This window comes from Macrotis lagotis, chromosome 4, assembly GCF_037893015.1.
Source record: "Macrotis lagotis isolate mMagLag1 chromosome 4, bilby.v1.9.chrom.fasta, whole genome shotgun sequence".
NCBI lineage: Eukaryota > Metazoa > Chordata > Mammalia > Peramelemorphia > Peramelidae > Macrotis > Macrotis lagotis.
The window spans coordinates 720,025-732,570 of record NC_133661.1 but is presented as its reverse complement, the minus strand read 5'-3'; the positions used below and the strand labels follow the sequence as shown (position 1 = coordinate 732,570).

Genomic DNA, 12,546 nt, shown 5'->3' with positions numbered 1-12,546 from the left:
TTAAGGTTGTACAAAGAAAGGGCTTATCTCACAGGACCCTCCCTCTATTTCTTACTTGCAAGGTTCAGGGTGGGGAGATAGAGCAGATCTCTCCCTCTCTCAGTAGCTGTCCCTCAAGGTTCTATCCTAAGCACTCTGCTCTTCTCCCTCTACCCAGTGACTGCTTCAACCCGCCCCCCTGGATTTCATTATCTTTCTGTTGATGATTCCTGCTCCAATCTCTAGACTGACCTTCAAGCTCACCTCCAACAACCTTTCGAACATCTTAAATTCAATAGGTTCTTTTCCCTCAGCCTCTCCTACCTTCCCTATGACCTTCTGGCCTCCTCCCAAACTCTCAGACTCACCATCTACAAGCCATCCTGGACTCTTCCTCTCTCTCATCCCCCAGATCCAGGTTGTTGCTGAGGTTGGTCAAGCATCTCTCCAAAGCTTCCCCTCCCCCCATCCTAACTTCACCCTAACTTCTCACAGATCTAAGATTTTACCACCTCCAGTCTTAATTATTGAAGTAACTGCTAATGGGGAGGAATGGTGGCCTGTCTGCCTCAGTCTTTATCCTCTGATCAGCTACCAAAGTGATCTTTCTAAAGCACAGATCTGATCATGTCATCCCCTAATCAATCACCTCCAGTGGCTCCCTTTGGTTTCCAGGAGCAAATACAAAAAGTTCTGCTTGGCCATCAAAGCTCTTGGCATCTCGGCCTTCTCCTCTCTTTCCAGTTTTCTTATACCTTGGCCCCTGACTCAAAGTCTTCTTCCAGCCTCCTGGCTGTGCCATGAGCAAGTCCCTCCATCTCTTGGTTCTGGTCATTTACTGTCTCCCAAGTCTGGAAGATTCCTCACCTGCTGCCTTCCCATGCTTCTGGCAAGTCCTAACTAAAATTCCACTTTCTCCTGGAAGCCTTCCCCCAGGGCTCCTTTCCAGGACCTTCCCTCTGGGGAGCATCTCCTAGGATCTTAGATGGAGCTTGCTTTCTCCCCTTGAGGGGAGGGGCTTTGTATCTCTTGAAAGTCGAGTACCCCAAAGCCTGGTACACAGTAGGTAATTCATAAATTTGTTTTTTAAACATTAAGGAAACAGCAGCTGGTGGATTCCTTCCCTGGCTGGACTTCCACATGTCTCTACTCTTATCTTAACTCTTTTCTGTTTTAAGTGAAGGGATTGTAGACTGGCCTGGGGAATTCCAGATCAGAAGACTGGGCTTCTAGCATCCTAGCATCTGGGATCTGCAGGAGTGCCCAGTGGTGACTGAGCAATGAGGCCTCCTCGGGTTTTAGGTCCCATGGAGTGGTAAACTTGGTGGGATCCAAACTACGTAACATTAGGCAGAATCGGCCCATCCCTCCAAAGACCAAGGGGGTGGGTCCCAGAAAAACCTGGAAAGTCTGGTGGGATCAATGCTGAGTGAAGGAAGCAGAACCAGGAAAAGAGTTGATAGGAAATGGAAAGAAAGTCCTAAGAACTCTGGTTTAGGTAATAATCAAGTACCCTCTAACTTCTGTCCCTGAGCTTTTCTCAGCTTTGATGTCTGCTGAAGACACTCTCTTCTCTCTTGACTTCTGGAGCAGAGGCCTCTTGGTTCTCAGCCTACAAGCCGGCTGCTGGCCTTGGTACCTCTGCTAGATGGTTTCATCCTCCCTCCCTCCCACCACCTCAAGATATGATCCTGGGTCTCATCCACTCATGGGTTCTGTGCCTCTGACTGTCCCACATCTTCGTGTGCACCACTGATCTGGGGCCAGATCTCAGTTTCACATTGCCTAAGAACTCTAGTTGGATGTCCTCTTAGTATCTCCAACTCAACCTAGTTCTAGATCCTCAATTAGATTCTACCCAGGGCTCTCCTCTCACCACTGACAAAAGTCCAATCCTTTCTGCCCCCACAATTGCACTATCCTTCCTGTTGCCAGGAGAGGGAGAAGATGCACTTAAAAATAGAAATATTTTTAAAATATTTAAAAATATTTTTTTAAATATTGTCTTACTGGACCTTCACAATAACTTTGCCAGTAGGTGTTATTGTTACTTCCATCTTACAAATAAGAAAACTGAAGTAAACAGAGTCATGTGACTTTTCTCAGGGTGACATATATAGTAAATATCTGAGGTCAAATTTGAATTCAGGTCTTCCACTAACTGCCTCTTCTAGCTTTCTAAATGGGATTCCTGCCTCCAGTCTTTTCCCTTTCCAATCTGTCATTGACACTGACAGGGCCGCCAAAGCAATATTCATACAACATACAAGTCTATGAGTCTATGATGAAGTCCTCTGTGATGGAACTCCAATATGCTGTTCCAGTTCTATTTCCTAGGACCCCAGTTCAGTGACTTCAGTCTAATGAGGCTGGGGGTTGTCTCTCTGTTGTCTCTCTCTCCTGTTCCTTAAAGGTCTTCTTAGCAGGGTCCCCTTGGTTTGAACTTCCCTGCACTGCCTCCCTCATTCTCTCTTGCTTTTGACCTTGGAACTCCTGGGAGGTATAACAATGACCTTTAGTGGAGTACTAAATTGACTCTTAAGAAACCCCAGGTCACAGAGTCAAGTCTAAAGAGGGGCTGGGCCCCAAGCTTCTGAAAGGCCTGTGCTTTTCAAAGGAAGCCAAATAAGAAAGAGTCTGGGAAAGATGCAGGCCAACAATTCTCAAACCACCATAGTGGGAACAGAGGACACCAAGTGCCAATTCCTCAGGTCACAAGAGAATCAAACCCACGTATGGGCTCTAAGGTCATCAAGATGCCCAATCCCCATGCCTCCCACCAAATATCCAATCTTAAAGATCACCAAACTTCACTCCAAGCTGACCAGAACCTTGACTCTAAGGTGACCAACCCACAGCCCCTAAGATTAGTAAATCCACTCATCCTGGGGCAGCTGAACCAGGCCACTAGAATAAATCCAAGGGTGACCTCAAGGTCATTAATGCCAGTATTCTAAGGACTCACTTAATAATTCACAAACTCCTTCCCTGGCCCTTCTAATCCCAGCAATTACGAAGCCCTAAAGGTGATGACACCAACCCCATTCTCCATCCCCCATTGTCCAGTTTCTCATCCCCATTTCTCCCTTCCACTCTACCCTCTGGAATGCATGCCCACAGTTTCAGAGGGCACAAACTTGCTTTTATCTTCAATCTCTCTCTCTTTGCTCCTCCTCCCACCCCTTACTCTCATTAAGCCCTGGCTCCCAGACTCCACCTGTGCCAGGCCTCCAGCAGCCACTAGGACTGCACTTTCACTCATTGTTATCACCTCCAGAATCAGTTACCCAAAGCTCCCCCATCCCAGCCTTTCATCCCCTGCCCCCTCCTTGCTTCCCAGTCTCTTTAAGACCCAACCTCATCCATCTGTTGACTTTGCCTCCCCTCCCACAAGTCAGACCCTCCAGCCCGTCTTCTCCAGGAAACCTTTCCCCACCCTTTTGAATTCTAGCGCCTTTTTTCCATTGATTATCTCCTCTTTATCCAGTCAATGGCCTGTTTGTCCAGCATTGTAGGCTAGTTTCCTCTCCCATTAATTGGAAATGGCCTACAATGAGGACAGTCTTTTGTCTTTCTTTGTTACCCAAATTCTTAGCACAGTATAGAGTAGGTGCTTAAGAAATCTTATTGACTGATTTCCAGGGAGCCAAGCCCACTCACCTTAAGGCAGTCAAACCCCAGGCTGCCCTAAGGTCAACAAAAGAGATGCTTTAAGACCCAGGAACCCAACCTATTTACTGGGAGTAACATTGCCCATTTTGTACAAATAAAGGAAAGAGAAGGAAAGAGGCTGCTCAGAGCAGCCTCTGGCCCCTCGACACCCCCCCACCCCCAGTTATTATCCCTCCTCCCTCCAAAAACTTCTAGGTGTCACTTTGCTGAGGCTTGACTTGAATTTCCTAGGGGACCTCTCCAGAGAACTGGCCCTCAACCCAGGGCAGGGCTTTAGTCTAGTCTTTGTTTGCCTAGGAGCAGAGGGACTTTGAATAAGATCCAGTTTTGTTGCTTTTCCATTTGCTAAATCACATAATAGTAAAACACATTTCTAAGCCTCTGAAATGCAGCCTTTAATTGCAATCCTTAACCTTCTAAGGAGGTGGAGAAGTAAAGGAGATAAAGTGTGTTATGGCTTTTTTACAGTCTTTGTTCTTCCCATTTTCTGGCCCTGAGGCCTGCATTCCTGCTTTGGAGTTGCATCCCACCCCTGCCCAAAGCTCTGGCTCCTACCGCTCCTACAGTAGTGGGAGCTTGGGAAGTGGGGAGGGGCTTTGTTCCCTAACCCTTAGAACCTCCAGGCCTAGCTCCCAAGTCCAACTCCCTCCTTCCAAACTTGGTTTTTAGAAGCCTTAAGGACCACCTCCTGGCCCCACCTACAAGTCTCTAATAATAGCTAGTATTCTTCTGGTGTGAAAAGCATAGTAAACCATTTTACCAATATCACATTTGATCCTCACGACCACTCTGGGATGTGGGGTCTATTATGATCCCATTTCACATAGGAGGAAACTGAGGCATAGAGAAATAGAGAAAATAGAAAGAATGTGAAGCTGGTTTTGAACTCTTTCCTATCCACTGCCTCCTCTCTCTAGGAAGCTCTCTCATCAACTCTCCAGGGTTCAATAATCAGTTCCCATCCAGTCCCTTTCTCTGAACTTCAGTCTCACATCAACTGGCATTCCAAATGGGATGTTCTCAAAGGATCTCAAACCCTGCCACATCCTATGGGGAGCTCCCTGTTTCTCAGAAACCTTTCCATCAGCTGAACTTCCTTCTAGTAGAACATCTCTCAAAGGAGCTTGTTTAATCCTGGACTCTGCATTTTCTCTCCCCAGTAGAAAAACTCAGGGCTGCTCACTGGGATGTCTGGCACATAGTAGGCACTTCATGAATGATTGATGATGATGATTCTCATAATTCTATGAACTATTATAATAACCAAGCTATTGTTTTACCATTATAAACTATTATAGTTCACTCTGACTTTTTTTTTAAGGTTTTTTTGCAAGGCATTGGGGTTAAGTGGCTTGCCCAAGGCCACAAGGCTAGGTAATTATTAAGTGTCTGAGACTGGGTTTGAACTCAGGTCCTCCTGACCCCAGGGTGGGTGCTCTATCCACTGTGCCACCTAGCCACCCATCTGACTAATGGATTAAATTAATCCATTTCATGGATGAGGCAGCTACAGTGGGACCGGCAACCCCCTTTCTCAAATCAAGGGAATTTCTTTAGTGACTATAAGAGGCTTTACTCTATCCAGCCCCCTTCTCCATTTCATGCATGCCTCTCCTATGCCTTCTCCAGCTATGAACCAGTTCAACCACTATCCCCTGGAAGATTCCAGTGGTTTCCTTCCTCCCTGCCCAAAGTTCATCCAATGACATCATAGAGCTGCTAATCAGGCAGTCCCTCAATGGGGAAAGGCAAGGCAGTTCCAACAAGCATTGGCTCACAACCCACAATGAATCCCTCCCTCAAATGGCACAAAATGATGTCATGTTGGCACTGCCCAGTAGATAATAGGCCCTGACCCTGAGAAGAGGAGAGAAGGGAAGAGTCAATCAGACAGCCCCTCAGCTCCTGGGCAGCCTCCCTCCCATGCAGCTTCTTCCCAGTGTGCATTTCTCCATTGCCTTGGTAACCATTCTCTGGACTAGCACTTTGGCTCAGGTTTTCTGGCTTTCTCTTCTAGCCTCCCCTCCCCCTTTCCTGGGTCCAGGCCTTGGTGCCCATGGGTCCCAAGGATCAGGGGCCAGTTTGGGTTTGGGATGGCTCTGCCAAGCTTATCTCCCCATTCAACTGAAAAGTCTGGAGAGCAGGTGATATGTTCCTTTTGCCTCACCCCCGTCCCAAACAAGACTGCTGGCCCTGAGTCCCTTAGGGTCAGTGTACCAAGACTCTAGGACACTAACATCCTACCTCCACTTTTCTGGGGTTGCCAAGCCTTTCTATTTAGTGTCCTTTTCCCAGAGCTTACTGGACAGATGGTCCCTTGATCCCATTCACCCCAGCCCCCATCTCCTCACCTTGAGGAATCCCAGGAACCTAGAGTTGGAAGGCATTTCTGAGGTCAGCTAATCCAAACTTCTCCTTTTACAAAGGGGGAAACTGAGGCCAAGAAAGATGAAGAGGTTTCTCCCATGCCCCACAGAGAGTAAGTGAGTGGAAATGATCCCTTGTCTTCTCATTTTCTTTCCCCCCCCCCATTCCAGGGCTCCCTGGTTCACAAGATCCTGAGACAAGAGGGGAGAAAGCAAGGGCTCTTAGGACTGGAGGCAAATAGGAGCCTATAAACTCTACAAATAGTCCTCTTTGCCTGACTTCAGCTCAGAGTTCACAGAAAAAAAATAAACCAACCCCCCCACCCCAACATCTCTTCAGTGGCTCTATATTTTGGATTAGGGATGCTAAAACCAGAACCCTGCCCAGCAGTCTTTGATCTTCTCCCAGAGGAGGGGAGGGGCTGGAAGGAAGTTGTTTGTTCCTGAGATTTGGTGTGTGTAGGGGGTGGGAGTGAGGGGGAGAAGCCCATCCAGAGAGCAGGCGCCAGCACCCCAGGGAAGCCTGATGGCTTTTGACAGGACAGTCTGAAGGAGATATGATTAGTCAACCTAGAGATTTGGGCCTTTGCTGCTGAGTGGACCTCCTTGAGGTGGGGGCACCCCTGGACCCTGGTTAGGGCACTTGATCTGCCTCCCCCTTTAATGCCATCATCTTCTCCTGGATTCCTCCTCCTTTGGAGGGGGGTGCACATGACTAAATCTCCCCTTCCTCAGACTTCCCTCTACCCTGCCTTTATCTACATCTCTCGTTGACCTCCAGCAGGATTGCCAGCTGATCTCTCCCATACTGACTTCTTGGTACACCTGTGGTCTCAGGGAAATCTGAGAGAGGCCACGTTCCAGTAAAAATAGTAACAGTTCACATTTATAGGGCACCTACTATGTGCCAGTTCTATGTTAAATGTTTTTTCTCTCTCTTTTCAACCCTGTGAGGATTTTCTTGTCAAAGATCCTGGAGAGATCTGCCATTTTCTTCTCCAACTTATTTTACAGATGAGAAAATGGAGGCAAACAGGAGTCAAAAAGTTAAGAAGTGTCTGAGGTCAGATTTGAACTCATCATGACTTCAGGCCCACCGTGCCCCCTAAGCAAGAGTAGTGGGGGCAGGCAGCTAGGTCAGCACAGTATAAGATAGACAGATTCAGAGGAGGTGAAGACTGGTTTCAAAGCCCAGTCTCACCTCCTTGGCTTCTGGCACCTCTAAGACTGCCCTCTGAAGTGGAGGGGTGGGGTGGGGGGAACAGCAGGGTTTCTCACTCTGATAAAATTCCCTCAGTATAGACCACAGGTGGGTGTTTCTTGTGAATCATTCTTCACTCCCTCCATTGAACTCAGGATTGTTACCCCTCAATAGAGGGAGCCAGTCTTTTCACTCCCTACCAGGAGACAGCCTCAGAGCCTCCTCGCTAGGTTAGGGTTCTGCGAGGTCCTTCAGCTCTTGCCCACCCCAGCCTTTGGGAATGATAACTAGCCTCCCCCACCACTAAAACAATTAGGCTGCCCAATCCCATTAGTCAGGTAGTAAACAATAGTCTCCTTCCTTTCCATCCCAGATTCTAAGGAGGATCCTCTGGCTCTGGCCCCTGGGGCCAGGAATCCTGGGAAGTGGCTCCTCTGGAAATCAACAACTTTGGTCTCCCAAACCTCAGAAGGCCCTGCCCAGGTGCCCACTAGAGAAGGAAAGGCTGTTTCTAAATCCCTTCTCCTCTGTCAGGAATGAATGCTGAAAAAGGCCTTACGGCTTCCTTCAAAACCACTGGAGCTGTCCTATAAATAAACATTTCTTGTGGCCAGCCCAAAGCTCTAGCCTCTTTCCAGTCACCCCTCAGCTCCCTTCACTGACCAGAGGCACAGCACCTCAGTTTGTGTCTAGACCAAGGAGATAAAAGATTGGTGTGCTGGCTGGGTGACTCAGCTAGTCCTTCCTTTACACCCAATCAGAGCCTCAGTTTCCTTCAAACTGAGAAGAAAGTATTGTATAATCTTCTAAGGCTGTGGAAATGCAAGTGATTGTCAGACTGGGTCTTCCCAAGCCTCTCCAAAGAATAAGCTAATTATTCAGCCACTTTATCTCAAATGAGATAATGTATGCAAAGTGCTTTGCAAAATTGCAACCCCAGGCTGAGATTAGGCTGACCAGCCTGAGGCCCCAGCTGGGGGGAGGGGAGAGAGTTTGGTCCTGCCATTATTAAATGAGTGACTTCTGCCCCGCCTTCTACCAGATTGAAACTCCAGGCTCTGGGAATGATTTCACAGTGCCCACAATGCAAGAACCATCAACACTCAATATATTTCTTGGCCTGCAAGAGTATCTGCCCTCCTCATCCTTATTCAAGCTGCCCAGAATCAAAGGCTTCAATCAGCATCTGAAGAACCCCACTTCCCCAACCCCTCTTTTAACCCTCATTTCTACTCACTATCCTGGTGGAGAAGTTGAGATCCAACCCAGGAGGCTCAACCTCACCTGCTGGATTTGAAATGAGTCCCCTGCAAATTCTGAGGGTCTCAGAAGTCAACTGTTCTTAGAGAAGATCAGGGACTCTCTCCGGAGATAAGACCCTGCCCTCAGATGGAATTCTAAACTCACAACCACACATACACACACATCCCCCTAATTCAGTGCTTGAGAACCCAGGTTGACACAACAGCCCAGAATTTTAGCCCTGGAAGATCTCCCAGAGATCTCATTCAGCCCTTCTATTTGAGTTATCAAAATCACAACCCAAAAAGTGCATTAGCCCTTGGGGGAGTAAATCCAGAACACCACTGGAAGCAGATGCTTCACTTTTCATTAGTCCTTTCTTAACTCTTACTTTCCAAAATCACAGGATCATAGCTCTGGAATTAGAAGGGATCCTTGAGGTCCTCCAGTCTGATCCTCCCATTCTACAAACGAGGCAATTAAGGCACCCATTGAGAGGTTGTCCCATTAATGACATTAAAAGATCAAACCAGGATCTGAATCCCCATTGCATGACTCTCTCTACTAGATCTCAGTACTTTTTCAATTTTTTTGTATCATTGTCTTTGTTTTGTTTACTTACTGTCCCGGTGGAGAAGCTGAGATCCACTTGGGATGCAGATGAAAGGGAGCTCACAGAGAAGGAGGGACAGACCAGGATTCCAACATTTCTATACATCCACACTTACCACTATATATAAAACCACTATATATCCATACTTGCCTAGAACCCAGTAAACATCAAGCACTTTGCTAAGAGCTGGGGATGCAAAGAAAGATAAAAACCAATCCCTGACCATGAAGAATTTGTGACCTAATGAGGGAGACAACAAGCAATCATGCACCAACTTCTATATCGAATAAGTAGACCATAATACTCTGGGGAAGGACAACTTCTGAGAGAAGACATTTTAGTTGGGACTAGAAGGAAACAAGGGAACCCTGCAGGCAAAGATAAATTGAGAGAATGGCCAGAGTTATTGGGGGGGGGGTGAGTATGGCCCACCAGAAGAAGCTAGGCCATGGCATGACAACATATGTGTATGAGGGTGATGTGAAAAAAGACTAGGTAGGAGGGGCAGCTTATGAAAGACTAAATGACAACCAGAAGATTTTCTATTGGATCCTGGGTGATTGGGAGCCTGTGACTAGTCACAGATAAGAGAAGGATGGACTGGAGTTAGACCAAAGCTGTTGCAGTCATCCAGGTGTGAGATGATGAGGGCCTACACTAGGGTAGAGAGAAAGGAGCATATGTGAGAGATATGGCAAAAGTAAACCCAACAGACTTTGTTGTGGAGTTGAAAATGATGGGTTAGGGATGGTAGGTAGGTAGGTAGGTACAGATGGTAACGCCCTCTCTAGAGGAACAAGGAAGTTTGGAATCTGAAAGGTGTGAGATCTGGAGAGAAGATACTCAGTTCAGTTTGGGATTTCTAGAGGACATACACCATGAGAGGTAACTGGATCTAGAAACTCGAGGTTAGCAGAGAGGACTGGAGAACTCAATCTTAGAATCATCAGAGATGATAATGGAGAAATGGGAGCTAATGAAAAGACCAAAGAAGATAGAAGATTTAGATTCTTCACATGTATGTGTGTGTGTATGTGTGTGAATCCACTGGAGAAGGAAATGACAAACCACTCCTTTGTCAAGAAAGCCCCATGGCTGACAGTATGTTCCATTAGACAGGACTGAACCAAAATATGCTTATATTTGCGCAGTGTTGGGGAAAGTATGAATATTAACTTTAGAGAAACACCAAAAAGTGGCCTTTCCAATGCCTTTATTATATGGCTTGGAATCTAAGGCCTCACTGGAAACCTCTCAAACCCCAACCACATCAGTGAACCAGTCAGACCTGCATTACTTATAGACTATGTGTTCTCTACCCAAATGATGGAATATATTTCCATACGAGAATGGTGCAACAGAAACTTCCTGGGCTGGCTCAGCAACTAGTCAATCCTTCTAGAGTTAGCAGGAACAAAGTAGGCCCTTAGCACATTTTTTGAAGACTATTTCTTGACTGTGCCCAACAGAAACCTCCAACCCATTGGACACTGAGAAAGGGAGACCTGGAGGAATCATGTTCTTGGCATGCTCTTTGGACTAAGGTGTGTGAGGGCTGGGGTGGGAGAACTAAGGATTCCTCTGGAGGAGGAGGTGTACAGGGGAAAAGGAGGATGTAGCTCCTGGGATGGAAGCTCTTGGAGAAGAAACTCAGACATCTAGGAGCCAGGCGAAGTGCGAAGGGCCCCCCGGGGTGGGGCGGATTGTAGGACAATTAGGTGGTACTTAGCGGAGTCTTTGAGGTTTGTTTATGTAAGCCAGATTGGGAGGTGGGGCCTCTGCCTGTCCCCAGCTTATTTAAGGCTCTCCCGCTCCCCTCCCTTAGGAGCTAAAGTACTTTCCCCCGAGACTTCCAATTTCTTCCCCATGAAGAAGGTCCCTTTCTCTGTGGAATGGCTCTCTCAGAGCAGCCAGAAACCCTCACACCTCGGCCAAGGGGCTTCTGAGAAGGCTCCCACACAAGGGGTCCTCGTGGGGGGTCATTTTTCGGGGTCTCCTGATAGGTTGGAGTCAGAGGGTCCCTCTACGAGCTTCCGGCCATCCGAGCTAGCCACCGCCACTGTCGGAGGGCCTTCTGCCACCCACAGTAAGTGCTTTTTCCAGGTAAGGGGAGATCAGGATCTGAGAAGGCCCCTCAGGGGACAGGGATGGAGAGAAAGGCCAGAGAGATAATAGGAAATGGTGGTTTGTGTTGGAGGGGGAAGAGGGGAGAAGTCAAAGGAGGGCCTTCCTCTGAGACCCGAAGGGACGAGGTAGGCTCGGCCTAGCCTGCACCAGGCGCATCTAATTGGGAGATCCACTGGGTCCGGGAAAGCCCTGTTTCCTCCAAAAGTCAGGAGATGGCGGGTCATGTAGGGTCTAGTTTTAGCGGGTGTCCTAGGAGGCGCCCCCCCACCCGTTCTGCTCTTCTGCTTGGGAAGCCCTCGGGTCCTTGGGTCTTGGCTAGGCAGAAAAGCCTTAGACTGCCCGCCCGCCTCGACCTACCCTCCCTTCAGCTAGCAGCCTAAGCCCGGGCGAGGGCCCCCAGGGAGGGCGTGGCGACGGGTCCCGGGGAGGAGTAGGCTCCTGAGCGCCTCCTCTCCCCAGAATCCAGCTCTCGGAGCGAGGAGGCTCCCCCCGAGCTCGCCGGGGCCGGCTCGGACCCTCCGGGCCGGGGCTCCCGCCGCCTTCGCACGGCCTTCACCACCAAGCAGATCAGCACGCTGGAGAGCTCCTTCAAGCTCCACCACTACCTGGGCGCTGCGGAGCGGCGCAAACTGGCCGGCAAGATGCAGCTGTCGGAGGTGCAGGTAGGGGCGCCCCGCGGGCGGGAGCGGGGGGTGCGGGCTCCCGGCTCTGCCCACCTTGACGCCTTGGACCCCCGCAGATCAAAACCTGGTTCCAGAACCGCCGCATGAAGCTGAAGCGCCAGCTGCAGGACTTGAGGCCTCCCGACCCCCCTCCGGGCTTCCCCCTCCAGCTCTATGGTCCCCTCTTTCTGCGCTCTGTACCGGCCCCGCCTTCAGGCCTGCCCTACTCGCATCCCAGTTCCACGCAGTTCGGGATCCCCGGCCTCATCCAAGAGTCTTTGGCCGGTGGCCTGGCCTTCCCACCTCCGTCCCTCCTGCCCTTACCCCCCGTCTCCTGCAAAGTGGCCCCTCCTGCTGCCCTTCCCTCGATGCTGGCATGTCAGCTGAACCGCTACCCAGAGCAGGCCTCCTTCCTAAGGACAATGTGACCCTGGAGACTCACCCCATTTCGGGGGGGACATTGGCACTAAGGAGGAATAGGGACCGCCGCCTCCAGAAGACAGGCCGAGAGAAGACCTGGTGAGAGAGTGCTCACGAATCTGCCTTCGGCCTCCCTGGAGTCCATGTATATATCTGCAAAATTGTATTGGTCTATGCTGTACAGAGAATTATTTATGGGAACTATTAAATAGCTATGTTTTTAACAAGTCTTATGTGAGCTTGGATTTCTGATCAAGCTAACAT

General features: G+C 49.0%; 1 protein-coding gene across 1 annotated transcript; it reads left to right on the top strand.

The window, feature by feature from the left end:
• The first annotated feature begins 10,939 nt into the window (after nucleotides 1–10,939).
• VENTX (VENT homeobox) lies at nucleotides 10,940–12,290 on the top strand. The gene is made up of 3 exons (XM_074232095.1): nucleotides 10,940–11,159; nucleotides 11,660–11,862; nucleotides 11,940–12,290. Exons 1-3 carry the CDS (start codon nucleotides 10,940–10,942, stop codon nucleotides 12,288–12,290), a joined length of 774 nt encoding a protein of 257 aa, XP_074088196.1.
• Nucleotides 12,291–12,546: the final 256 nt, after the last annotated feature.

Coding starts and splice junctions, on each gene's coding strand:
- VENTX (XM_074232095.1), top strand. CDS start 10,940: ATGAAGAAGGTCCCTTTCTCTGTGGAATGGCTCTCTCAGAGCAGCCAG. Junction 11,160..11,659: donor AGGGCCTTCTGCCACCCACA/GTAAGTGCTTTT, acceptor TCCTCTCCCCAG/AATCCAGCTCTCGGAGCGAG. Junction 11,863..11,939: donor TGCAGCTGTCGGAGGTGCAG/GTAGGGGCGCCC, acceptor GGACCCCCGCAG/ATCAAAACCTGGTTCCAGAA.